Source organism: Atractosteus spatula, chromosome 8 (assembly GCF_055471065.1).
Source record: "Atractosteus spatula isolate fAtrSpa1 chromosome 8, fAtrSpa1.hap1, whole genome shotgun sequence".
Classification (NCBI taxonomy): Eukaryota; Metazoa; Chordata; class Actinopteri; order Semionotiformes; family Lepisosteidae; genus Atractosteus; species Atractosteus spatula.
Window position 1 is genome coordinate 25,088,028 of NC_142713.1, and position 27,909 is coordinate 25,115,936.

Below are 27,909 nucleotides of genomic sequence, written 5' to 3' on the forward strand. Positions count from 1 at the left end.
GAACAATAAAAGGTAATAAGTAATCACAAATCAACAGGGTGCTTAGAATGTTAGCTGGCCTGTTCAAGTAATTGTAAAATGAAAAAAAAAATATTTAGTGATAAAATTTGGTTGATATACACATGGGGCCATGGGAATGTTCCATGCAGATTATTCTGCATCAATGTGAACAACATTTGTTTCCTTCATGGCTTCATACTGTACATTCTTTATTCTGATTCAGAATACAGAATAATGCATCCTCAGGTGGACACTGGTGGATCTAACTTCACTATTCCATGGGGAATACAGTAATTTGATGGGACAAAAACTTTATTTCGCAGTGTTTTCTATACACATGCAATTAAAAAAAATGTATCACACTACTTCCATACTTATATCTGTTATAGGTATTTCTCTGGGGTGCATTGGATTTGAGAAAGTTTGCAGACAAGTTCATTATAGAATAAAAAAGGCTGGTTCTAAACACAGAAGCTGTGAGATATATTTCACACAAATAAATTGCTCTAGCAGTTGACTAGAAAAATGTTTGATTATATTTTTGAACTGCTCCACTTGTTGTCACAATATGGTCCTCCTCCAGTGAGCTCAGCACAGGAAAAGAAATACTCCAGTTTCTGAACATAGCCAGAGATCTAGGTTACTGATGACTTACTGTACCTCAGGAGATAAGGACAATAAGGACAAGGAAAAGAAGGGAGGGCACAGATTGTTTTTAATGAATTAAAACATACATTAAAATTCAGTAGGAGATAAGTAAGCAGAATGCCTAGAATATTTATTTTTTTATACATTAATTTATGATGAAATGATTTTATTCATCAGCCTGTAAACATCCTATATTTTGAGGCATTTTTGTTTTCTCATCCAAAGGATGTGACTCAATCAGACAGCTGGCTAAGCCCTAAAAACGAAAAAGGTAGAAGTGTCCTTTTTCAGTCCTTGTGTAATTATTGTTGAACTGTACAGGAATAGTAGCTACTTTCTAGGGCAAAGAGAGCAAAAATGTTGAAGGGGAAAATCCAGCACAGCTCACTGAAGATAGTTTAATCAATGGAAGCAGATTTAACGACTGCACACGCTTTAAAAAATAACGATTTTTTTAAAAGCAGGACGTTAAGAACAGTTTAACAACTAAATGAACTCCTTCAATGGATTTGACAAAAACCAACCAATGTCACCAGTTTAAGCAATGAATTCCAATAAAGATTTTTCAATTTTCTGCCAAGTACAAAACATTTTCTTTTCTATCAGCAGCACCTATTATAGTAGCAGGAATGGAATGATAGTGCCATCTACCCATTTGAATCATACACCCTTTATATCTTCTGCTTTCCTTCATTGAAAAAAAAAAGAACTTAGAGTTTTTGATAGGGTCAACAAAGGTATGTTTGGCAGGTGATTAGTACCCCTGTACTCCATAAAAGTGTCCAAAAATTTTGAATGCATTTATCTATGATACTTTTGATCTAATCGTTGTACCAAAAGTGAAGTTCATTGATAACACTTCTAGTTTATAAGCCCCCACCATGTCAAAGGGGCAGTGGTGCAGTCAGCTATGGATGGTCTAGCTCTTTTAAGCCCACCGAACTCTAGCAGTGCTCAGTCAATTGTGCAGAACCACTCAGAAGATCCCAGTCACTGCTGACTAATAGACTTGACCGATCCAGCAATGGTACAAGTACAGTATATATGAGTGTAACGTACCTTAGATGAAAGCCACCTGGAAGCACATAATTTTGAATCTAATGCAGTTTCAGATTGTAAGAGAGACCCTTGACAATGAGAAAGAAGTCTGTGCTGTGTGTGCCTGCGAGCACACCTGTCAGTCACTATCTCCAAACCCACTAACACCAGACATCCCTTTTAGCTGAAGCATCAAGTGCTTTGTGGGAAATGAGAATGACACTGTCTCAGAAGAGATGGGAAATAAGCAGGCACTCAGAATTTCTTTTGAATGGCATTTTACATAAAATCATAAAAGAAACAAAGGACCGTGAAGACGGCTGCTCTTCAGTGGTTTAAACTGGACCTGAAACAAAGCTGCAGAATACTAAGGCAGAGGTACTGTATAAATGAATCAGGGATGAAGCCTACCTTACTAACTTATGATTGGACAGCAATGGAAAACACTCACTCAAACTGGCAGACAAATACCGTAGAATTAAGCTCAGTGTGCATACTCTATATCTTTGTTTTCAGACTGTGGAAAAGGCTAAAAAACGTTTTTTTAACTGCACAATGAGCAAACAATTGATAGCAGATAAAGCTAATGAGAATCCCACACACAATTCTGATGCGGCAGGGTATCTATATACTACCTAACAACCCTTTAAGCAGCAACTGTGACATTTATTATTAAATGTGGCTCATTCTGCTTCTTAGTTTAAAGTTCTATGACAATCTAAACACCTAAACAGAATAAATATGATGTAGAAAGTGTTCTTCCTTTGAGGACATTTTACTATAGCAACTAAAATCAAAAGGTTTTTTTATATATTGTCTTATATATATATTGTCTGCATCATAAACACATACAGTATAGTACTGTATGTTAAGGAAGTACAACAACCGCAAAGTAAAAAATTATGTCTTTGGATAATATTTTCTAAAGACATGGTACACAATGAAATCACAGAGAAATTCAAAAGCACCTAAGCAAGAATTTAAAAGACAGATACAGTACATCTGCTATAGAATCAAAATACAAGAGAAAAATAAAACATTAAAATACTGGTTTATTATGTGCTTATACCTAAATGCTAGGACTACTAGAGAAAATAAACAAGATAAAACATCTTCGTTGGCAGACAATAATGATTGTCAATTGGCAATTGGTATTACAGAAACATATCTAATGGAGAGTGATAATGAGAATACAGCATTAGTGAATAGACAGTGTTCTGGAGAAGCAGGAGAGATTGAAGAGTGAGGTGCACCACAACACATCATAAAGAGTGTTAATGCAAAGAACCCTAACTTAGATGAACCAAGGATTTCAGAATCTCTGTAAAACACAAGTGATAAAAAATCATTTAAAATGCATAGTGTTTGGAAGATGTTATAGACCAAAGTCTGATTTTAATTATAATTCAAACGTATACAATCAAAATTAGGAACTTATGTGTAAAGAAAGAAGATCATTCTGTGTGAGACAGAAAACAGAGTTGTGAGGACCATGACATTTGATAAAGTTCCTCAAAAAAGCTTAATTTTCAAACTGCAGGCAGTAGGCAGAAGGAAAAGCATGTACTGTATTTGAATTGAGAGCAGGTCAACGCATAGAAAACAGAGACTAAATACATGGAATAAATGTTCAAACTGGGATGATTAAATTCCTGGCATACCACAGGGACCTGTATTAGGATCACTACAGTTCCTACTTTATATCAATTGTCTAGCATCTGGTATAGCTAAAAAGATAGCAAAGTTAGAAGATAATAACAAAAAAGTGGGATAAAAAGCACTGTAGAAGCTGCAAAGGATTGAACTACTAGGGAACCTGATTCAAGTATTCATAATCCTCAAAGATATGACAAAGTCAAACCAATGGACTCCTTCAAAATCAATAGTGAAACATGAACAACAGAAAATTATATGAAAGCAAATTGAACAATAAGAACAGCGGGAAATCTTTTTTGCACAAAAGGTTTTTGTTTGTGGGGATCACGCTTTTTTGCTATAGTATGTTGTCTAAACCAATGTGTTCTTTCAATAAATAGCTGGGTGAAATCTTCAGATCAATCAGCTACTAACAAACAAATAAGGTAGACAGGCCTACTCTGCTTTGAAACTTTTCATATGAAAAGGGTTGCACGTACTGTACATTAGTGAATATTAATGGCTTTCCTTTAGATTTACAGAGCTTTGGCACTTTTAGGAGATACCTGTCACACAGACTGTTTAAAAAACGACTACAGTACATTTATTACACTGTGTGAGGTCAGGTATTGGCAAACAGAAATTCATTTAATTTTAGCGTCTGAAAAGGTTTTAAAAGCTGCTTGCCAACAGTAAGACATTGTGCTTTCAAAACAAAGGAGGTAAAAAGCTCCCCTTGAAACAAAACACAAATTACAAAGCTGTTTTGATGTTGGTGAAGTGCATCAGAGAATGGCTAAAAGTACCAGAGTGGGATCACTTAGCCTCATACAGCCAAATGTAGTGGAAATAATGATCACAGGAGACAACAGCAGACCTGCTATTCAGAAGGTTAATTATGACTACGCTCACAAAAAATTGACTACCTCTTAGCAACTGGGAATTTATGTTTCTTTTAAGGGTAAAGAAAGAAATATCATGAAGCACTTTCTCTGTAAACTATTTAAACAGCATTCTTCAGAAACATGAGGAACATTGCTACTTGATATTCCTACTGCAGAAAATCATAATCCAATTTCAAAGTGTAAAACTAAAACCTGAAAACACACAAAATTGAAGTTTTTTTCTATATGCATAAAAGTTCATGAAACCATGCACAGTCACGAAAAAAATAATTCAATATATAAAAATATAAATTTAAATATTTTAAATTATAGAAATGTACAGATTAAACATTTGATAGTGCCATATCATTTGCACTGTTCTGTATTAGGTCAATGTTTGTATACAACTACTCACCTTGACATATATTTTAAAGCCAAGGTATATATTTACAGTAAATATAGTTATATGAAGCATATAGATTTTGGAAATTCCATAAATGTTTCTGGAATTATTTTTATTAATTTATTCATTCATGACTAATGTCATACATTTTTGTGACTTTGTTATATAAACACCAAATCACCTATCTAGTGAGAGAGTTCCTCTGGCTCAGATGATAAGGTGAATTAACCTGATGAATGTCAGGCCTAGTGAAAAATCAGGAAAGAAAAACACAGAAAGGAACCAATATGCCCAACTTATCAAGACAACAATGCTTATTTGTCATCAGTATGTTGAAGGTTGGAGTAAGCCAATGCACTGTTGATTGCTATCTGAACTATTAAGAGACGGAAATTTCTAACTTGCAGGAAGCCGTTGACAAATCCATCAATGACAGGCCACAATCTGGGAAGCCATGAGTCTTGGAGAACAAGAGGAATCGGTGAAATTAGAAAGAAGCAGGAAGGCACAGGGGGAGCAAGAGACATTTGAGTCAAAGGCCAGAGAATGCAGAGAGTATGAGCTCAGTGAACCCTGCAACACACTTCAGGAAAATCACCACGATGTGAAGAAATGGCATGCAGACCTCAGAGCCAAGGCTAATAGGAATCACTACATGAATTGTGATGGATTTCCAGATCCATCAGTGCCATAGGAGATAAACACCTATATACTGTAAATCTATGGAGGAAAAATACTGATGTGCACATAAATGCTGTTTTGACTCGAGTTGTTTTATCATTAATGTAAGAATACAACATGTGTACAATATGAGTAGAAGATCATACAACTATGTAATATGTATGGGAAGCATGACAGCAATGTCCTATTTAGCAAACATTCTGTTGTTATTGACATGTTTACATCTGCTGCTATTCTTGATTTCAGGTTTGTTTCATTTCTTGTACCTAGAAAACTGGCAGATATTTAAAATTCTTAAAAAGTTACCAAATAAGTTAGTGTAGATGGGCCAGATTGTCCATTCACTCCCCAACTGATGGCCCCACTTATCCTGACACCCTGACATTTGGCAGTGTAGTGTACTGCATTCCCTCATCCTGCTAGTGTCACAATGATGTCTTGGGAGATGAGAATGTGATAATTATGCTGCTGATGCCTTTCCTGCCAGACTTAAGACGCATTTAACATTCACGGGATGAGCTGAGATGACTTGTGGCATCTAGGACAGACCAGATGGGACAGAATACCAGAAGACAGCTTCTACAACCTGGTGAAAAGCATGTCATAGAAAGTACAGTATAGCTTATATTGCTTCCCAGCTTCCCAGTAGCCTGGGACTTTCACAGTAGACACCCTATTGATCAACCCTGTTAGTTACAAATGTTAATCAAGAAAATGGATTTCTGATGTCGCATGTTTTCAATGAGATGCCAGTGCACTTGATAGAAAAAAAAGATTTTTCATAATAATACTTATATGAAGGTATGAGTGTTAGGTTTCTTTAAAGCTCTCTACTCTGTAAATCCTGAAATGAATGCATACTCGTGCTGTTAGTATATTAAAAAAAATCTAATCTGGCAAGCACTCATTTTAAATGATTATGCAGAGAAACAGATAAGACCCCAACTGCATTCTGTCACAAACTCATGTATTTTAGGTATTTAATTCTGCAGGCCCTTACATAATTTAGCACCAGATTTCAGATACAGTATTTCATGCCTTCCACATTATTTCAAGTAAATTAGCATAGAAGAATGTGAAGTTAAACTAATATTATTACTATATTGCTTTTCTACCCCTGTAATGGATTTGGTGCTACCAGGTTCATTGACAATTCAACAAACCATCAAGAATGATTTCTTATCACTATTACCTTAGATGCAAATGCAAAAATAACAATATTCTTTTTTGTTTTTGCATATTAACACACAAGTTAAAAGTCCATTGTCTATCCTTGCAGGACAAATGGAGAATCCCAAATTGTGCCCAGTAACATGTCATGCATAATAACAGCATTAAGGCCAGTTTTGTGCAAATTAATTTATGATCAACACATATTATACCTTGGAATAATACTGATTTGTGATGTACAGAATAACTACTGTGTTTTCCTTTTTGCATGTGTGTGCAAAATGCAGGGAGATGGAGGCTGAAGGGTTCTCACAATTTCAATCCAGGGCATCCTGATGTTATTATGAGAAGTTCATTTTTTGTGATCATTGCCGTAAGGAAAACTGTCAAGAAGAAAGGATACCCATTCATCAGACTCTCAACTTTTCTCTGCACACTTATGTAGTCTTTTCTTAAGAGTATAGAGCAGGAAAAAAAACTATCGGCTGCTGACAAAATCAATAAACCCTATCTTCTGTAGGAAAAAGTCAAGATAGTGTCAAATAACTTTCTGATCCTTAGCTCAAGTTCTTTTTCGCTTTGTGGGATTTTTGTAGGCAGAGCTTTGTACACCCTTATTACACCCACACCATGAACAATCAGGGAAAAAGAACTAAAATTTCAAGTACTGTCATTTACTCTTAAAGGTACACTTTTATTGTTGAGAATTATATGCATCACATTTGTAAGCTCGTTTGCCAATTCTCAAAGTTTTACTACAGAGCAGTATAAGAAAGAGTATAATATATTATACATTAAACTTAACTTTTAATTGCGAACATCACTGTTATGCCTACATGGTGTTTACCAACAAATTTGCAGGCTTCAAAACCTAGCTAACTTAATACTTTAAAGATGATTCTTAGTCTTCTAAATAACCTATGAAGACCTTTATTTCAAAGTCTGTATTTTGCCACTGAAATACTGTTGCTAGCACAGAAACAAAGATAAACTGGGCATTCCCGTTGAAAAAAACATAGGCGATCCTTTAGTTTTAATGATATCATTCCCACAAGATTCTTGTAAATTTTAAATTGTTTTCAATTTCTTTTGTAACACAAGGCAACAGGTTTAGCCATTTATCTGGGGAAAAATGTAACAGGCTTTAGGTAAAGAAATGAAAGGGAATCAGTCTGCAAATTCATGGCTTCTATCCGTCCATACCTCTGAGCAGAATTGAAAGTGGAATCCTATCAGTAACCTCACTCCATTAAAATGAGGTGGATATAAATTGTATTTCAGTCACAGAGAAGAGGGAATCCAAAATGATTACTTTAAATCCTGAAGAAATTAAAATAAGAGTGAGCCAATGTCAAAGAAGAGCATTCCCTCTGCTGAAAGAAACAATCAATAAAGCCAAGATGGTAGTGATTGTCACGGGACAAAGGAAGAAGAATGATCTATTGGGATTGTTGTGGCAGGTATTAACAAAGTTATGAGAATTTTTCAGTTAAGTGAGCAGGGAAGGCTGTCAGACAGCTTTATCTTAAAGCAGTGGGAGATTTGGCAAGGTCGATCATAGTGGATAAACAATGCCTTGCTTTTCATTTGGATTAGCATATATACATGGGTGACACACTGAAATTGTAGTGGAGTGGGAGGGTAATGTGACTGTAATATTCTGAGAGTTGAAAACATAGCTAAGGAAAATAAGCAGTAATTTTAGTTCAAACCTTGTTCTCCAAAGTAACTGTGGTACAGTATATTTTGAATTCTTCCTAATGATACTCTGCATATTACTTGGAAGGATCTCCAGAAAATGCAGGATAGGTAGTTTGCCAGTTGTAAAACAAAGAAGTTAAGTCTTGTGCCCAAACCTAATTATGAGATTTCAAGATTTTAGAATCACAAATGTCAAGGCTGTGCATAAACTTAAGTGTAAAAAATACTTAAGACACAGTATAGTAAAATTGCTTTCCCTTTCTAAAAATGGAGCTCATATCTACTGTACATCCTTGTACAGTATTTCTTTTAACAAAGTGTAGGCTAACAAACTGACTATTTCACTAGGTAAGTGAGTGTACTCTATTGTTGCCTTAAGTCATTTGAAAAATTGAAAAATCATTTTATTACACTTATATCCAATTACAAATGAGCTTGATCATAGCAAAATGAAAAGTAGTTCTGCTCATCACACTTTTGCTGTATTTTACAGATGGTTTGACTTGATTAGAAATCAGAAATAAATTGCTAGTAAATAAATGAGTAAAAGCTAAAATGGTTTCTCGGAAATGGGGTTTAAAGGTTAAAGAGGCTACCAAATGGATAATTTTCCACAACCATTACTTACATCGTATATGTTAGTTTTAACATCTTTTTTATCCAGTGTTGTAGCTTCTGCAAAATCTTCTGTTCTAGCCTGCAGAGTTGAAGAATGTAATTCGTTTGTTAAGAGTGCTGCAATCAAGTGCATTGCTAATGAGAGACATCTGCAGAGTGCTCAGCTTCACGTCTGGCTTGCGCTGTCACAGGATGCTGTTCTGAAAGACCTACAGTACCCTGCAACACGCCTATTGAAAAAGCAAGACAGAGCAGAACCAATGCTCACTTCTTTGCTGATGTCTCTTAGTTCTCCATATTTAAACTTTTTCTAGCATTCACCCGACCTTTAATGTATTCAACTGAGTTTTGACATTTTTGATAATTGCAATTTTTTTTTCATTTGCAATTCAATTTTATTTGTACTATAGCACCCTTAATGCACCCTTTATCAGTCCCTTAACAAATTATTTTAAGTTTTTTTAACTTAACATGGACCTGCAACATGGTATGATAGGTTGAGTTAAAAACAAACAAAACAAATATACAGTACATTACTCAAACACATTACATACATAAAAGATAAGAATTTGAATAATGAAAATACTTCAACAGGGAAGAACTGCATAAGGGATGAAAGATAACATACAGCATTGCTCAAATGCCATGAAAGATATTAACTTTATGCTGTCAGTCAAAGGGGATCCACACATTGCTTGTGTGACTCTTACAGCATGGAGGCATGCATCACCATCTCTCCCATGTACCCTGTGATTTAGATGTGTGCATTCTCTACTGAATATCTCAAAGCCCAATTTGTCATGGCAAACAAGCTGATTCTGTGCCTCATCCATGCCCAGCCAGGTGCAGTCATGTGGGGCTGATTCGTCAGCTTTATCAGGATGTGAAACGTCTGTGTTTGATTGGCCATTTTCAGCACATACAGGAAAGGTCTATCTTTTAATGGAAATGTCTGGGGTTTGTCAGGTTCATATTCAAGGCAGGGGAGCCATGCTGATAAAGAGTTTAATCTACTGTAAGAACTAAGGGGTTCTGACATTATTCAGTTTAACCTGATGAAGGAATCATGAGGTCTGACATTTTTATAAGAAAACAGATAAAAATGGGATATCAAAAATATTACCCTGAATCTAAATCAACCATGTCTGCATACTAAGAGACAATATATATATATTTATTTATATAATGCCAGTAGTATTACATTTTTAATACGTATTTTACAGATATCCATTTAAATGGGACTTAAAATATCACACTAAAAGGTTTTACTCAGTGGGAAATATTTGCTTTTAATGCTGTATTAGACTGAAACATCAAAGAAACAAACAACCTCAAGATATTTACAACTTAGGGGGAGCTTTTTTTGCATGAAATTAAGCATTACAGTATTTGTACACTTACAATAAATGCAGGTGTTTCTGTTTCTTTTTGTTCACTCCTTTTCCTTTCCACTGCACTCAAAGATAAACTGTAAATGAAGTTCCTGCAGAGAAGTATGGGTGATGAAATCCATGTTCACAGTTTGTGAGGTGTAAATTAAATTCTGTAGTCAATATCATAGAAACCATGGCAGCCCAACATAGCGACTACACAATGAGACACCTACTCACTTTTCAGCTGTGAATATAAACTAATAACCGTTTGAAGACTGCCATCTTTCACAACGATTTTCTTCATGAGCTTGCTATCTTATTTTACTTCAGTAGAGCAATTTCACTGTAGATGCTGTTGTCTACAATGTTTGCAGAAAAAGAATTTTAAAGAAAAGAAAGAGAAATTAAAGGATGGTGGCCTTAGTGTCTGCCATGTGGTGTGAGTATCTTGTTCTTGCTGTTATCTATCAGTGGGAGATAGACTAAAAATCACAATTTAAAAATGTCGACAATTGGCAAAGGCTGCATATTGCCCAGTTTGGAAGCTGATTTGTTCAAAAGCTCACGTAACAGACATCTGCTAAGAAAACATCCTTTAGCAATAGAATTGTCAATTACATTGTAGGTAGTTATTGGACACAAGCATTTAAAACGCTAATTGTGTAGAGATGAACTCAATGTGTCATTCTCATTTTCTTTTTCTGAGACAACAGCTTCTAAGTGAGACTAACAAAGGTTATTACCTGAATAAGAAATGTAGGATATATATCTCCCTGAACAGACTGTCTCAGAAGTACCACTGAATCATTTAACTGGAAACATAATGGGAATTGAATTATCCATTTAGGTATTGTATCACATTTAATTTCCAAGTGATTCGGGTGTTTTTTTTTATCACAAAACAAAATAATCACAAACCTGGGTTATATTCTGAGGTTTAAGGCAAACCCCTGAGCTATTATACATTCCAGCAATACTAAAATGGCTGCAGTAGCCAAGAATTATACTTAATAGACAAACAGGTGTAATTAAAATGCTAGTAAAGAACATGGTAATGTAGCTCTTACATTATTTACGTATAAATGTGTATTGTTTCAAGTCTCTGCAGAACAACAAATCAGTTGGAACAGTATAGAAGATGATATGATTTGTAGTATCACATTTGTTTTTTTTTACAATATATTTTCTGGTATCTAAAGTCATCTGTACATTCTACAGCATTATAATCATTTCTAAAAATAATTTATCTTCTAAGAACTCTCACCGCTTATGCTAGACACCCCCATACATACTTTTGTTGGTACTGTAATTGTTCATAAATTATAGTAGTTTCACAAAAACAGATAAGAACATAACAAATAGCAAACGAGAAGAGCCCATTTGGCCCATAAAAGATTTCTTTAAACCAAATATGACTGTAATTGCAGAAATAGGTAAACGAAAGTCTATAACGGTTCAATTGAAAGCATCAGTTAACACCAATGGTTAACAGCTGACTCAGAATGAGAATGTGCAGATATGGGGGTCTTCTGGACCAAGGGTGGGAGCTACTGATCTTTGTCATATTTTCTTAGACTTGAATGTAATTGTTCCATTGATTTTTTTATTTAACTAACATTATGTTTCTGCATAACAGCCCTCCTGCTATTTGGCTCTGGAACCATCTGTTCACCTGCTTGTAAACTCAGTCTCATTCCTTCAAACCGAGGTTTCCAAGATTAAAATACTGTATATATCAAAAGACAGCATTATATCCTTCATATCTATTGCTTTAATTATATCCTGGCTGTTTGAAAAGATAAGTTCAATAAGAACATGTTCCCTATTTGAAGCATTTAAAAACCGGTTTAAGAAATATCATTCAAGCTGTTTCAACCTTGTTAATTTTTATATTCCCTATCACAGAATCCCAATTTATATGTGGAAGAATAAAATAGCCCACTAACATTTTCTTGTTGCATATTATTCAGATCCCATTATACAGTAAGATACTGTACTATTGCTGGCATTTAGTGTCCTCTAGAATACACCTACGGTTAAGTAAGAATTTCAATCTAGTTTAACACTGAATTAATCATAAACTGCATGTATTCTCTGGATTCAGATCTTTAGATTGAAGGTTATTTTTTATATACATAGGCCACACTACAACCTTATGTTCGTTCACATCATTAGCCATGTTTCAGGTAATCCTATTTTGTCAAAGCTTCCTGTAGATGCAGTAGCCTCAGATTCTTGCATCTTATTCCTTCTGCTTCCAGCCTATGCCAGAGAGTTGACTGGTGAGCTCCTTTCCTCCCTGATCCCAAGTTTAAATATTCCTCAACCATTCAACACATAAACTTCCCCAATATATCAATGTCCTTGTACAGATCCCATTTGTTCTTCAGTCACAATGCCCCGATAAACCTAAACCTCTCTTCTCTGCATCAGTTTTTTAACTATACAGTATATCAAATCTCCACATCTCCTTTAACTTTCCTGGGCTTCCAAGTGGCACTAGTAGAATTCCCTACTAGAGATGAGCACTGTGGACATTCAGCTCAAATTTACAACCCGAATTCTTAAATCTGTCTTTATAATTGTCACTTCACCGTTTCTAATGTCATTCATACAGTACCTACATGACACCTGGATCCACTCTGATTCTGGACAGGAACCTGTACACTTGCACATATCATTCAGACACCTGGGAGCCAAGAACTATACAGGAGTCCCTGTAACACTGAAATATGAGTTACCTTTAATAATTTATTTCTTTAAGATCACTACATTCCTTTTACTGAGGGGGACTAGAATCCTGGGTGGGATCTGTCAGTTCTCCCATTTTTATCCTGTGACATAGATCCATTGCCAGCAGAAGACCTGGAAGCAGGTGGACATGACAAGCTCAAGGGACACTGCAGCTGTTAACTGTGCATTCCCTTTCCCACAGATGCACTCTGCAGTCAACCACTTCTCTTCCTTTCTGGTCTGAAGCCTCCTGGCTTTATGCTCACGGCATGTACACAATTTACTGGTTTCCCTGTTAACTAGTTTTTGCATAACTACTGTATATTAACTCTCTCTTGCACTAGACAAACAAAATTGGCCTCAAGACAAAATGACAAAAAAGAAAATGTATTTTAATTTCTAGTTGAATACCAATTTGTTAGCCTTACTACTGTATATGACGTGTTATACTTTTACTATATGTTCCAGGCAGTGAGATACTGTATACAGTATCTTACATAATGATATGTGCAAAAATTAATTGTGACTGTGAAAAAACACAAAACCATTAGATTAACAAGTAAAACAAAAGTAAAAACATTCAAACCTTAAGTCTATATAACAAAATGCTACTCCTCATCTCTTATTGGCCACTTGTTCCAGAATCACGAAACTAAGCAGCTTAAAACAATGATCAACAAAAACTTCTCCATCAGAAGGTTAAATGAGAAAAATCTCTATGAAAGCAAATTCAAACCTAAATGCCTTGGTCACAGGTGCATTTTACTAATTTATTTTCATCATATTCATTTCTCAGATGATTTTTGCAAACTACGTGTAAATTTACATGCAGAATGAGTATCAGACAGTGAAATGAGATGGATAAGGTAAACAAAATCTGACTTCTTCTCATATCTGCAAAAATCACAGATGTTTATTTGCACTGCAGATATTTTATTATTTTACTTATTATTTTAGTTTTAATCAATTTCAAGTTTTCTGTTTTGAGGTCTTGTTTAAAGAAGGAACTCATACAAGTTTAGGTGCAGTATACTGGGCTCCAGTAAAACACTTTCACTTCACTTAATTTGCAGAATCCAGGCTGTAAGACGTAGGATGCATTCAAAGAGGAAAGAGATCAGTTTCTTTGTGTCCATTGAAGTGCAATTCCAGTAAAGAACAAGGAATTTTATTTTTTGTAGTTTAGAGAACAAAAATTAATATATTGTAGTTTGGGGGCAGCATAGTGTGTGAGTCTCTGGATGACTAGTGGGGTCCAACACCCTGCAGCAGATACTGCTGTTGTACCTTGAGTACATGGTAAGCTCTTGTCCCATCAGCCATTGTGGTGTACAGCGGTCAGCTGTACATATCTACCTATGCTGTATTGTATTTGTTTTTATAAAGCAATAAAAAAAACTTTTAAAACAATTGTTCATTGTGTGAATTGTACTTTTCTTGTGTTATTTTTCCCAATTTGTTACCAGTTGTTCATTACCGGTTGTTTTATATAATTACTGTTGATATACTAAGTAGCAGAACATTCTAGAATCTTTTGATCATGTGTGCACTGACACTCTGTAAAAATGTCCTAGCATATGACTGGCAGTGCTATATTTGATTTTAACCCCCGCCTATTTTGGTGAGACTAGATGATTAGGATACCCACTGAGCAGTCCAGTTAGAAATCCAATGTCTAATTGCCATTACCACACTTGGCTATTGATGGGGTTAACACTGAGAGAGCTTTGCAGAGCAGTTTAAGGAAGAGATAGATCAAGATAGACCACAGTGCCAGTAGGCATGGACTGGAAGGATTTTGAACAGTTAAAGACAGCATTAACTCGCTGTAACCAAATTGCACGAAGACCTGTAACTAAATTGTATTGTATGTTTCTATTTTTCACTATTTAGAACTTCTGTAATGGATTTCATTTTATCCCATCAAAAACCATAAAATACTAGATCAGCAAAATTTAATACAAGAAAGAATCTCGTGTGTAATTATCGATTTAGATACTGTAGTCCTACTTGAATTGTAAACCAATATGAGTAAACAGAAAACATACTTAACATAAAATGTTTAAACAATGTGGCATGCACAGTGTTAATCGTAATCGAATGGCAAAAAACATTAAACTTTGAAGCTGGAAAATTCAGGTGAAAAGTTAATATTTTACTTTCTTGAAAAAGCTTTCTGTACAGTATGTGCAGGCATTCAGAGCAAACTGTCAGCGAACTCTTAAAGCCAAGGATGTTCGCAGATGACAGCATGCCCTAAATGGTAGATGTAGACACTAGTGGTTTGGAAAATAAAGACCATCAGAATGTTTGTTTTCATTTCCAGTGCGCAGCAAGAGCCCTGAAGCTTTTAGGTGACCTACATGTACTATAATCACATTATAATGGTGTTAACATAATGTTTAGTCTTACATGAATAGCTTCCTACGGTCAGCAGTACCGCAAAATGTGAAATCTAGAGTGAGGAATCGACTACTGAACTAGATCATAGGAGTAATACTGAAAATATAATGATGCGATAAAATGGCTTTTTCATCTTCACCACGAAGACACTTCATGGATGAAGACATCCAGCTCATCTTGTTTTGAATTTGATTTAATTTCCAGTACATTATCCAGAGGAGTGTCTGTATTTTCATGTGCCAGAAGGTCATTGGCCTTGGTGTTAACCAATGCCTGGTTGCCATTAATTGGCTTGTTTTGCTATGACTCCACTTTCTAAGTCCAGTGGTTTCCTATGAATTCCCTGGTGACTCTCAACATCCTGTCATAATCATATGTCACAGTTCATATTGCAAAACACTGAGTGTCCATACTGTACTGTGGAAATGACTGGCTTAATTGCCCATCTGCCCTTCCCCTCCCAGGAACATCTCTATTGTGCACCACAGGGGAATTCAACTGATAGATAAAAGCTGTTACCTTTCACTCTAGTAAGTGCATCTGCCACAGTGTCTAGTCTCCTTTCACAGGAAAAAAAAATCCATTAATAATCTAATTTGTATATGTCACTTTGTGGTGGCAGAGCATTATGGCAGAACTGATAGAACACCCACAGGAAATTCTGTTATAGTAACATTTATATTAAAGATGGACTACCAGATATACATTTTTAAAAAGAACTACCTTTCTATTTACATAAAATAATAATAAAAAGCAAAATAGAATACTAAGCCTGTTACTTTTACCAAATGCATCCAATCTTCTTCCTCAGCCTAATCTCACCTAAACTACAGAATGGTGGGGTCAAAACTGTAGTTGAATGACTCCAGAGTCAAAACAATGCTAAAGGAGCACAACTCCTGCCTCTTCATTTTGAATTGGCCACCCATTCTGTATGTGTCCAATATTATTTAATTTATGATCCACAACAGTAACTGTGGTCTGTCCTGAAACCATAAAACAGAAGAAACACACATCTCAGGTAATGGGATTTTATGACTGTATTGTGTAGTTATCTTAAGTTTGTTAAGTAGGTGGTGGCATTGGAAAAGGAAGGGCGAGGATTTCCTGAAAGATTCTAAAATCTTTTAAGAACCATCACCTAAACAGAGACGGTGTCGGTACATATCAAAGAATCAACACCTCCATCAAACTAAATGAAACAGAGCAGAGGTGTCTGTATGTAGCTACAGTATGTTCTGTACATAAGGAAGAGTTATCACACATTGTATTCTCACACTTTCTTTGGTTGTGCACACACTTCTAAGAGGCAATAATGTCGTGGTAACTGCACCTGCTGTTTCACATTAATGGCTCATTCTTATTTGAACTAACAGCACCACTGCTACAGAAAAAAAGAGATAATACTGTAGGTGGAAGCATCTATTATGTGGATTTCCTGAACTGGATATTACAGCATAAGACCATCATCACTTCATTATACTGTAGGTCAAAAGTAGCTTTACTATTGAAAGTGAAATCAGATACAATTTACAACAGGTACTCTAAAATAAAACATTTCTAGTATATGACTACTGTGCTTTCAAAGCTTTTATTTTGTGTCTTGTTGCAAATCTAATATATGGATTAAAATTGTTTAGATTTTTGGAGCTAAAATAAGTAGTAAGTTTAGGATGTGTAGTGGCATGCATACTCTAAATTCATTCTTTGTAAAATATATCAAAGCAACAGCAGAAAAAAACATGATTCATATATTCAGACACTGACTTTTGAATAACTAGTTTTGTGTTTTCCAGAACATCATAAAATGTTAATTTATTATTTTTAGTACAGTCTATAATAGTATCTCTAGTATCCATAGTGGTCCTAAGTAGTCATTATTTGTAAACCTCCTTTTCCAATACTCCAGTTCACAAAAACTATAAGTATTAAATATTGCAAATATTTTCGATACTTACAGTATATGGATATATATACTGTAGATGTACAGTATGTCAAATTTTTTATTGCTGAAAGCTGGCAGCAGTGCAGGTATTAAAAAAGATGCAAAGTATGTTTTCATAATCATATTGCAGCCCAACATGTTCTTAATCATAGGGCTGAGATTGCTTCAAGATCACAATTGTTTTAAATGGTTATCTAAAGTGATATGTATTGTATATATCTTCTGTGGCTAACCACTGCAAGTCAGATACAGAAAATCTCTTTACTTAAATCCTGTTTTCTCTTACACAGCAGACGATAATGAATATAATTTAAATAGCACAATCTGAATAGTGTGATCATGGTAACATGTTACAGTTGGATGCTGCTTGAATTTGGTATTTAGTATCTAATAGTATAGAATTATACTTGTAAATGATTTTGTTTCCTGATGTGTAGTAATTGAGCCATATCATTTATTAGGCTACTTGATTTCCACTGCCGGCAGCAGGTTTGATTGTTACAAATAATGCTTGCAAAGTTGGAAAAAAAATAAATATGAAAATAAATAAGAACAGGAACTCGATCTTTCCAGAATTCAAGAAAAAAAATTCAAATGAGTTAAATAAGATATTCTTAATGTGCCTTCCCCTTTTTTATAATTATGATTATGTATTCGAAATTAAGTACATTGGGTTGATTTTGATTTGATTTTGATTTAGCATCTTATAAATTCTAGTTTACTTGCTGTAGATGGCAGAAAGTGAACAATGTTTCGAATTTGGTATTCAAAACTATTCATTCCATTAATTTGACAGTTTTCTCTAGGTTTTCTTTTTCTATCTTCTGTTCCATTTGTATTTATTTTTCTGTGTTCTGCAAATTCTCGCAGTAGAAGAGAAAGCAAATGTAAAAGTAAGTTTTTATTATTGATACAATTAACACCTTTATAATGATGGTGGGATGGTTAATGGATTTGGTAAAGGAAAAATGTTAATCCAGATATAATAGGGTGTAATAGAACAAAAGGAAATGAGACGCTGGGAATTAACTGCTTTTTAGTTTTACTTGTCGTCCTAATGATACTAAAATACAGAGATCAATGGAAAATGAAAACATTACAGAAGTGAGTCATTATTCGTACCATAATCTGTCTGGATCAAGACAATTAAAGGTGTCATATGCAAGTGAACACAAAACAAAAAAAATACATACAATTTACAAAATGAAACATCATTATCAAAATTAATTGTGAATGTGCATCACCAAAATAGTTACGCCCTTTGACAGCTGCATCTAAATGTTTATAGACGTTGCTCATTGTAGCTTTGCAGAAGTCCATTAAGCATGGAATATTAAAACAGAGCCATTTCAGAATCAGTTTTAATATGAAGGCCAATTACTCCCAGCCACAGGAGACTGCTATGATGATTCCCTGACTACTGGCTCATGATGGCTTCCATATGCTCCCCAACATTAATTTGATTTAAACACCAAATGGCTTTCAGATATGCTTTTACAAAAACATCTACAATCATGATACAACCAATAAAGTTCTGTTGACATCTTTCAAAAAAAGTTTTGTCTTACTGTACCTCACACACCAACTTAATTTAAAGGCTTTTTTAGAGCAAAAACAGAACAAAAATAACTGAAATAACTTATCACGACTTAAAAATGTAGTTTGTCATTAAGTTGAACCACCACCTAGAATTGAAAATGGTGTTCACATTTCTGACTTTTCAATCACTTACAGACGTGTTCAAGAATTAAAATCTGCCTATGTTCTGGTTATAATTGGGCACTGTACGTTTCCAAGTTTTACGTGAAAATTTAAAGTGCCAGATTAGAAGAGACCATTTAGTTTATTACTGTTCACTCAAACAAAATCTGCAAAAGGATTCCAACAAGGCTTGTAACATATCACAGTGTTTTTGTACAGATTTTATGACCTACACTAGCCAAAATGTAAGCTTTTCTTTGTGTAAATATGTATTTAACCCCTGTTTGGATTCAGTATTAAGATTCCATGTTTGTCCCTGTGTTCTGCTGGGAGACTTACTCTGTATGTTTCAAACAACTGTTGGAATCTAATTAATTCCTACCGTTGAAAAAATGTAAAACATATTTGTCACATCTAGGATGTTAACCAACAATCTAACATGAATCCATTCTGTATGTTAAAAAGTAACTTATTTTTTTATAGAGAAAGGTGACAGAGAAAACCTTTTTGTTTCAAGCTTGAATGGATTGAATTCAAGGACAAGTGCAGTGCACTGTATTTCTGTAACAGCACACATGCAAAGCACCTGAAATGCTCTGTCCAAACATTTAGAATTAGTGAAGAGGCAAACACGTCTAGAATGAACCAATGAACAAAAATATAAGAAAAAAACATTCTTCTTATTCTTTAGATAAAAAAAAAACATGAACAGTATGGAAGAAGAGACAAAACAGTAAAAGATATCCAGTAGTTGTCAAATTACCAACACCAAAATAAAACAATATTTTAGTGGAGAAAATAATAATTCTGCACTTCATCCAACACAGAAGTGAAGTACCCACTCTGGTGATGTGCGGCAGCCACGTAGCAGCAGCAGGAAGAACTGCTTCATTAATTTATTTCAGGGGGAACATAACCATTTCATTTACAGTAAACCAGCCCTGACTGGATTTTAGGCAGGACAGGGTTAACATACTGTATCCGCACTTTTTCTGAAGGATTTATTTTGTACATCTATAATGTTATTTGACAGCTTTAAATCCACTCAGAGCAGCAATTCAAAAAGCTACCAAAGAGAGATGAATAAATGGAATGTTCTTCTCAACCCAGGCTCTAACAACACATTAATCCTTCAGATGATATAACACACAGCTTCAAAAGAACCAAATCTAACAATTTATTGAGTAAACTTTGCAGATGTGGACATACAATATAAAGGAAATTTGGTCAGGATATTTGCAAGAAAAGGCTTGCCCGTTAGAATTCACTTCCACTCCTAATTTTCTAAAGCCATTTAAAAGTAAGCGAGCAAGTAAGCAAGGAAACCTTGTATAAAGGGCCTTATTTTGCAGTACTCACGTGGAATTTTGTTCAGTTCATTCATGAACTTGTCCTTCAACTTGGAAAAGGCATCATCTTTGCCAGCCCCTCCTGGGCTTGCCGGCTCTGTGACATTGCCAGGTGAGGCCGGGGCAACGGTGGTGGCGGGTGGCGCTGCCAGTGCTTCCCTGCGGCTTTCACTCATGATCGTGGCAGGCAGCCGGGCAGAAGCTGGCATGGAGGAGAGAGGAGAGAGGTCAGGGGCTCGGCAGCGCCTAACAGAAACGTACAGGAGAAAAGCAATGCGCCCAGGTAGGTGAGTGTGTCTGTGAGAACACCTGCAGGTTTAGCTTGAGCAAACATTGCATCATTACCATAACCCTCTGCCTTTAGATCATACAATGCTTGAAAGGCATTCCCTGCTTACCCAGAGAACATCTATTTTTTTCTAGCTCCTCCTCCCCACACACACACACACAAAGAACAAAGTTTTAAAAGGAATTTATTTAGGTTTGGATAGGCTGTGGCTGGCAGGAACAACAACCGCAGCTTCCTATTGAGCTCCAAATCTGTTTACTATTGGAAAGAGCACACTCATCAGCTCTCTCTGTGGGCGGCATACAACAGACAATGAAAGTTGTTATTTCCAGTTGTTTTTCATGAAGGTTGTCAGAGTTTTCATTGCCATGGCAACTGAGGGTTAATGGGCTCACTAAAGATGCACTGTAGTTATAGAATTATTGCTATCTGCCTGAGATATTACATCTCTCTCTTACACATTTCCTAATTTTTTTTACTTTAAAGATTGTTTCTTTGGCACCTTTGTCCCAAAGTTTGCCTAATCTATTATTCCCTCAGAGACAGAAATTAGGGGTAAACAGAGAGTAAGAGGAAATTTAGGACTTGCATGAGAAATCCATAGATAATATTTCAGTCTTGCACATGCTTATTCTTAAATAGATAACTAGATTAGGGGTTCTTAAACCTAATCCTTGAGGGCCATTGTCCACACATGTTTAGTCCAGCTGAGCTTAATTCCCTTAACATTTTTGTCTAAATTGGATTGATCTAACAACTTCTCCCAGCTCTTCAGGTTAAAGAGACACCTTCCCTCCATTACCAGGACTGGGGATCCCCTGTACTCAAAAAGACATGTCCTGTACTGCACACACTGGGGTGATCTTAAATTTTTCAATCGTACATAAATGATTCAAGATATTTCAGACAATCACACTGCTTAAGTGAACTGAGTCACTGAGTGTAGTGGTCAGATCTGGACAGTGCTTCCAGCTCTCAGCAGAAAAAAAACTGAAATATCTGAAAATGTAAAATCAACAGTAATAACAACACAATTCACAAAAACATTACTTTTTTGTAGCAGGTACATTGAAGTTTTATAGACCTGACCCAACACCGGTAATCATTGTGCTGATTTTGTTATCAACAAGATTGATCTACAGGGTCTCAAATGTGAAAGTCACAGGCTGCTAGAGCGTGTGGCCAATGTTGGAAATGATACAAGCTGTACATCATTAAGAGCACTATAGCACTGGGATGCAGGTTGCTGTCTTGTGGGATTCTGTCCCATTCCTCTTCTAAAGCCACAGGTGTCACAGGTGTCACTTGTAGATCTACACCTGTAGAGTTACTGTAGATTCCACATGTCACCCCAGCTCATCAGAAATTTTAAATTAGTCTTACGTCTGGAATCGGCAGCATACTGTAACTATATTTTTCTCATTTCACAAACAAGCCATTTTAACACAAGGAGCATTTGGATGTGCAAAGAAGTGTCAGGATGAGCCAGCAGGGAGGGCATTATCAGAATTATCAAGGGATTTGGATAAGGCTTGACATTCAAGAGGTTAAGTCACTTCATCAACTGTGCCCAGTCAACTCTCCCACTAATGAGGTGATTTAGTGCTTGTGCAATATTCACTTGAGTGTGTCATGAACAATCATGAATAATCACATTTTCAAAATGACACCCAAAACATACAATGGATATCCAAAATTTTTATTAAAAAAAACATCCATGCATAAATATACAGTATATCTGTTGATTCTCTCTCTATAAATATACCATTCCTCTTATTAAGGATGGATTTAAATGTGGCAAACTAAAAGAAGCATTGTAATAAGGTTTATCATTACACAAGCATGCATCTGCTTCACACTGCCCTGAGAAAAGAAATGCACTTTGGAAACAAGAAATATGTTGCATCCAGTCAGACCCCGGATTTGAACTGCTATCTCTGGCACCTCTGAGTGTCTCATTTGCCTGGCCCAGAAAAATAACAAAAAAATGAACACAAACTAGCTCCTTGGGATGGGAATTCTGAATTCTCTTAGGAGTCATGGGAACTGACATTACAATCACTCCTCAAAAATCAATTATTTTATGAGGCTAAAATACATATGCATGCCTTATTTAAACAAACAATAAAGAGTGCAGTTTTATTTTGTCCTAAACCACTGAATACATAATACATGACTATTTTTTTCAATTTCTTATAGGACAGCATGCTTATGTACAGTAGTGTAAATCAGAGAAGATCATGTTTAATTAAGAAAAACATCTTTCCAAAACATTCTAGTTATTTAATTTGACTTTAGATCTAGAATGTGTAGTGCTTATTATACATTACAACTGCCTCTGCTCCTTTAGTTATTTGAATCATATTCTCTATGGTGTCCACAGGCAGAGAAAGCCATACTTCTATCCTTTAGCCACGGTTCAGGCAGCTTAGAGATGACAACATCAACTTTCGCATTCAAACTAGTCAGAAATCAGGGAGGAATACAATTGAGAAAATAACCTAGTATGAAGGAAATGAAAGTGTTATGTTTATTTGACAGGCAACACAAAAATACCAGTGTTTTTACTTAATAAGAAAAGTAATTTGAGTGTGTCATACAGCACACTGCTTTACAGAAGGCATAGCAGGTTTCATCAAATTTCCACTTTAACACAAAATTACAAGTTTCTACATCTACCCATAAGTGCCAGAATACATGGAAAACATACAGTATTGTGCTTGAAACACTTTTGTATGAATTGATGTTTGATTTTAACTGCTGACATTTTGAGCCGTAGATTTGTAATAACATCAAGTACAGTACATCTCCACTTTATTTTTTATCATACAATACGTGAATGCACAGTGTATAGACCCATGTTTCGATAATGACATCCATGGACTTTTTGAATTATGAAATGTTATTCGACTACACATTAAATTATTAACACAGTCAGTTGGCTACCACTTATTATGCTGAATATACTCCATCATGTCACACCCCTGGGAAACCCCATTCATTCTACTATATATTCCTGCACTGCTGCAAATTTTAAGATGCTGACAAAAGTGAAGCATAGAATTGTAGCACCACTGGTTTGCTGTTTGTTACCATTTGTAGTCACATATACACATACAGTATATGACTATAACACGTTATAGTCAGTTGCTACTTTATGAGCTGCTACTGCATATGTATTACAGTAGCTCATATTTTTGCAGGAATAATAATAATAATGCATCTCTGGATTTGATGGTAATCCAGAGATGCATTAAAAGGTTGTGGTAGTTGGTGATGGTAGATTCCATCTAGCCCCATCCTGTAACAGTTATTGTTAATCGGGACTTGTTAAATTATTTAGTTCTCCTCACCTGTGAGTCTGAATGGCAGTTATTCATTTATAATTTCAGCTGATTCAAACAGCCAGACATTCCTTTATGGTATCATATATCTATTACAAAACCATTGTGAACATGAAAATAGAGCCAGAGTACAAAATGACACCAGACAAAAGATAAAAGGCTACAAGAGACAGTTGGAGAACACCTGGCTTGCACACAGCTAGGGACAATCTGAAAAGCAAAGTGACCCACATTTGTTTCAATTTGCTCTGTTGCCGTGCTATAATACATGCATACCTGACAACCTTTCTTTTCCCACACTCTGTAATTCACCAACAAGTCAGTGTCTCCCAAAATATTAATCAAAAAGACAGTTCCAAAACCTACAAGGGCAACTCACTCCCCAACTCACTCAGTAATTCACCAAAAAATACAGGAAGACAAGAAATACAGACACACTACAAGAAATATAAACAAAACCGTAGATGCCAGTCTCTAGTGTAATTTAACATGAATGAAGGATTTATAAAAGCATGGTAACATTAGTTTTTGTTATTAAAAAACAGAAATACCTTGGATATCTCATCGTTTTTATGAACCACTAACAACAAAAGTACAGGGTGGTATTACAGAGACAATTCCTTTTTCTTTGAAAACAATGAAAAAACACCTTTGGTTCTCAGTGATGTCTCTTAATAACAAAGGTCACCTCTGCCCCCCCTTTTTTCAGCTCCCCATTGCAGAAACTAATTTGACAGACCTGGTAAAGCTTGCATTTTCTTACAGCCTGTGTTATTTACACATCCAATTATTTCAGGAGATCCCAGATAATGTGGAGGTTCTAACTGTTCTAACTGAAGGTCAATTGGGGGTAAAAATCCTTATTTTTCTGTTTTAAAAAAACATGCTAATTTCAAGGGATTTGCCATTGATGGATTAATGCTTCAATAAAAATGGCCATTACAAGCAAGCCTGCAATCATAGCTGTTACTAAACTTAACAGCTGCCTTGACCTTTTCACCACTGTGAGCACCACTCTTATCATAAAACTAACCCCATCTCTCCTCCAACATAAAGTCAATATCAGGCCATTTTCACCTTCATTAACAACAGCCTCACTGGCTTGACTGAAAATGATACATCAGATGCACTTCACATTCCGATTTATGCCAGTAAAATACAGTATATTCCATGAGCTCTAATGATTTAGTTTTCAATGATCCTTCTTTAATATCACATTAAAAGTGGAAAGTATCAGTCCAGAAATTCAGATTACATAATAATTGCTGATTAATCCAGTTCAAGTATTTTTTTCCCCCTCTGTATGAATTACTTTGAATAATAAACTTCTAGAACTGCCACACAAAAATAGAGAAAAAGAAATGTACTTTCTTAATGATCACTATTTTGGAATTTAAATAAATAAATCTCTAATACAGTGTGAAATGTGTTGCTTCTGTATATACACTAGCAGAGTGGTGGCACTGTGGCTAAGGATCTGCACCTGTGGCTGGAAGGTTGCCAGTTCAAATCCTGTGGCAGTCAGAGGAATTCTACTCTGTTGGGCCCCTGAGCAAGGCTCTTAACCCCAACTGCTCCAGGGGTGCTGTATAAATGGCTGACCCTGTGCTGTGACCCCATGCTTCTCTCCCTGCCTGTGTGTCTCATGGAGAACAAGCTAAGGTACTGTATGTGAAAAGACAAATTCCTAATGCAAGAAACTGTATATGGCTAATAAAGTAATCTTATAATATGCGACTGGAAAACTTATCTGAAATAAAATTCAAAATCATTGCAAATGATTGCATTTTTGATTTAATTGAAATTATTTGGGTTCATTCTGAATAAAAATTTAGCAGTATCTAGCAGTGCAATCAACGTACTGTACAAATGGTAATCTTTTGCTTTGAATAATTAAAATGTCACATCACATATTGATTAGAAGCAAGCTAAACCACACGCTACATATACTGTATATTGTAGGAGATGATTCCACCAGTCTGTATGAACTAGAAAAAGCAAAATGAATGAAGGCTGTTTTATTTATTTACAATCATAAAACAATTACCTTTGAAGGGGTAAATGTGACGGTTTGAGTCAAGACGTTAGAAAACAAAGAAAAAAAGAAAGGATCTGGATGCTAAAATGATCTACGGTTTGTAGTACCAGAAAATCTCATAATGCATTTGATACTTATTATGTTCTATGTAATTTCATAATTACAATTCAATGAGGGAAATAACAGTTCTGAAGGAAAAGTAAAGTCAAACCTTTATAATAATATCAAAAGCAGTGAGTTTTTAAATAAAAGAGTGTGAAAATTTCAGTAAATGAAAAGCTACTATAGTAGAATAATTGGGAGGGATGGGGGGAGATAGCTGTAGTTCCATGCTTGGATGTCTTTTTCTTACTGCACTGTGCCTTGAAAAAAGAGGCATTTCTGTTTTTAACCCAATATTCTCTTTTGAAGTGCGTCGAGCAGGTGTAAAAACCCTACCCAATTATTTGCCTGCCAGATGGCACAGCATGCTTCTCATCACACTATTGCCTGACATTGCCTGTGCATCATACTTCCCATTTCATTCTAAGTAGGTCACTGAGTTTGCTTCCATCTTCCAACCATTTCTCGACTCTGTCCCCATTGCTTCACAGTGGGAGAGGCCTCTGAATCAGCAGTGCTCGTGAATATTTGTGTAATTTGGTTCATTGGTGCCTTTAAATCTAGCTGTTTTCCTTATATGTCTCCTCAAAATATTCAGATTCCTTATGTTTGTGGCACAAAGAACAAGTCATCTTGCTACCATCTTTTGAAAGCAGGAAACAAAATCTGTTGGGTGATTCTACAGCACACCTTTTTTTTCCATCCTAGAGTATGTCCTCTGAAGTCTGAAAGGAGCAAAATCTGAAGCAGTACATCGTGTTTATATTCATTTTGACTAACAGCTCAATTCTGTTTTATGAGGACGCAGCATAACACAATTGAATGCAAACTGTATTTTTTACTTAAAATTTCACTTAAGGAGTAAGCAGGGATTTTTGCAAAATACACAGTAGTGCTATACGATACATCCTCACACACCAAAGCTGTATTCGTGTCTTTTAAAATTTAATTTGAAAGACTTCCACATTTATTTTTAAGTGGGCCCAGAGCAATGATTTTTTCTTTGGAGTGCTGTCTCTATTACTGTGCGACTGCTACTGAAATAACCCCAGACCCATATAAGATGTAAGCTTCCTCTTGTAGGGTCCCTGCTTATTAATGTACCTTGTGCATCTGGGGACATTTTTCTGTACACCACATGAGACTACAGACAGAATACAGCCACGGGAGCAACCTTCCACTGTAACTTTAAAATAAAACATTTTAGAAAGTGTCATAATACCTACTAGTCAGGAGCAACACAGAGGTTGTTTAACAGTCTTGATTTATTTAAACTGCATTAATCGCTTGTAAATTATGTACAAGAGTTCAGAATAGAATTCCCTGTACTCTTCAGCACCAGCCAGGGAGTCCCACATCACAAACTGAGCTGGGTACACATACAGTAGCTTTCTTACAAGAGCTTGTGTTTCCAATGCTTATAGGAACCGATTCTTATACTTTTATTCTATGTTTCTGGTGCATACTGTAAGAAGAAAACATTACTTTGATGTTATAAACGATTTCCTCTCTTTAATTTGGACACCACAAGCAATGAGATGTTAAACTGAATTAGATTTCATCTTGAGCCATTTCACGCTTTTTATTCCATATCTATTCCATATCCACTCCTCCCTGAGGGAGTAGGTTAAACATGCATTACTTGGCACTGAGGCCTAATTCAGCAATCAATACATCATTAGTGTATTTTAAATAACACACTGGTTTTATACCAATCTATATCCCGTATATCACAATTGAAAAAGCAATTTCTAATCTAATCTATCATGTAGTTCATCCAATTGCATACTGTATAAACTTCATCAGAACAAAAAAGGAAATCCCCAAAATGTCCTTAATTCATCCTGACTTATT

At 35.5% G+C, this 27,909-nt stretch overlaps 1 protein-coding gene across 5 annotated transcripts in view; it reads right to left on the minus strand.

The window, feature by feature from the left end:
- Positions 1-27,909, minus strand: part of syt1a (synaptotagmin Ia) — a 310,241-nt gene that overhangs the window by 57,851 nt on the left and 224,481 nt on the right. For 4 of the 5 annotated variants that reach the window (XM_088922848.1, XM_088922846.1, XM_088922847.1 and 1 more), the window contains one exon: positions 20,293-20,484. In XM_088922848.1, coding sequence (XP_088778974.1) covers positions 20,293-20,458 — 166 coding nt within the window. In that variant the 5' untranslated portion in view covers positions 20,459-20,484. Of the gene's footprint in view, positions 1-20,292; positions 20,492-27,909 lie in introns of those variants that run through there. The other variant, XM_088922845.1, reaches the window with a different exon arrangement.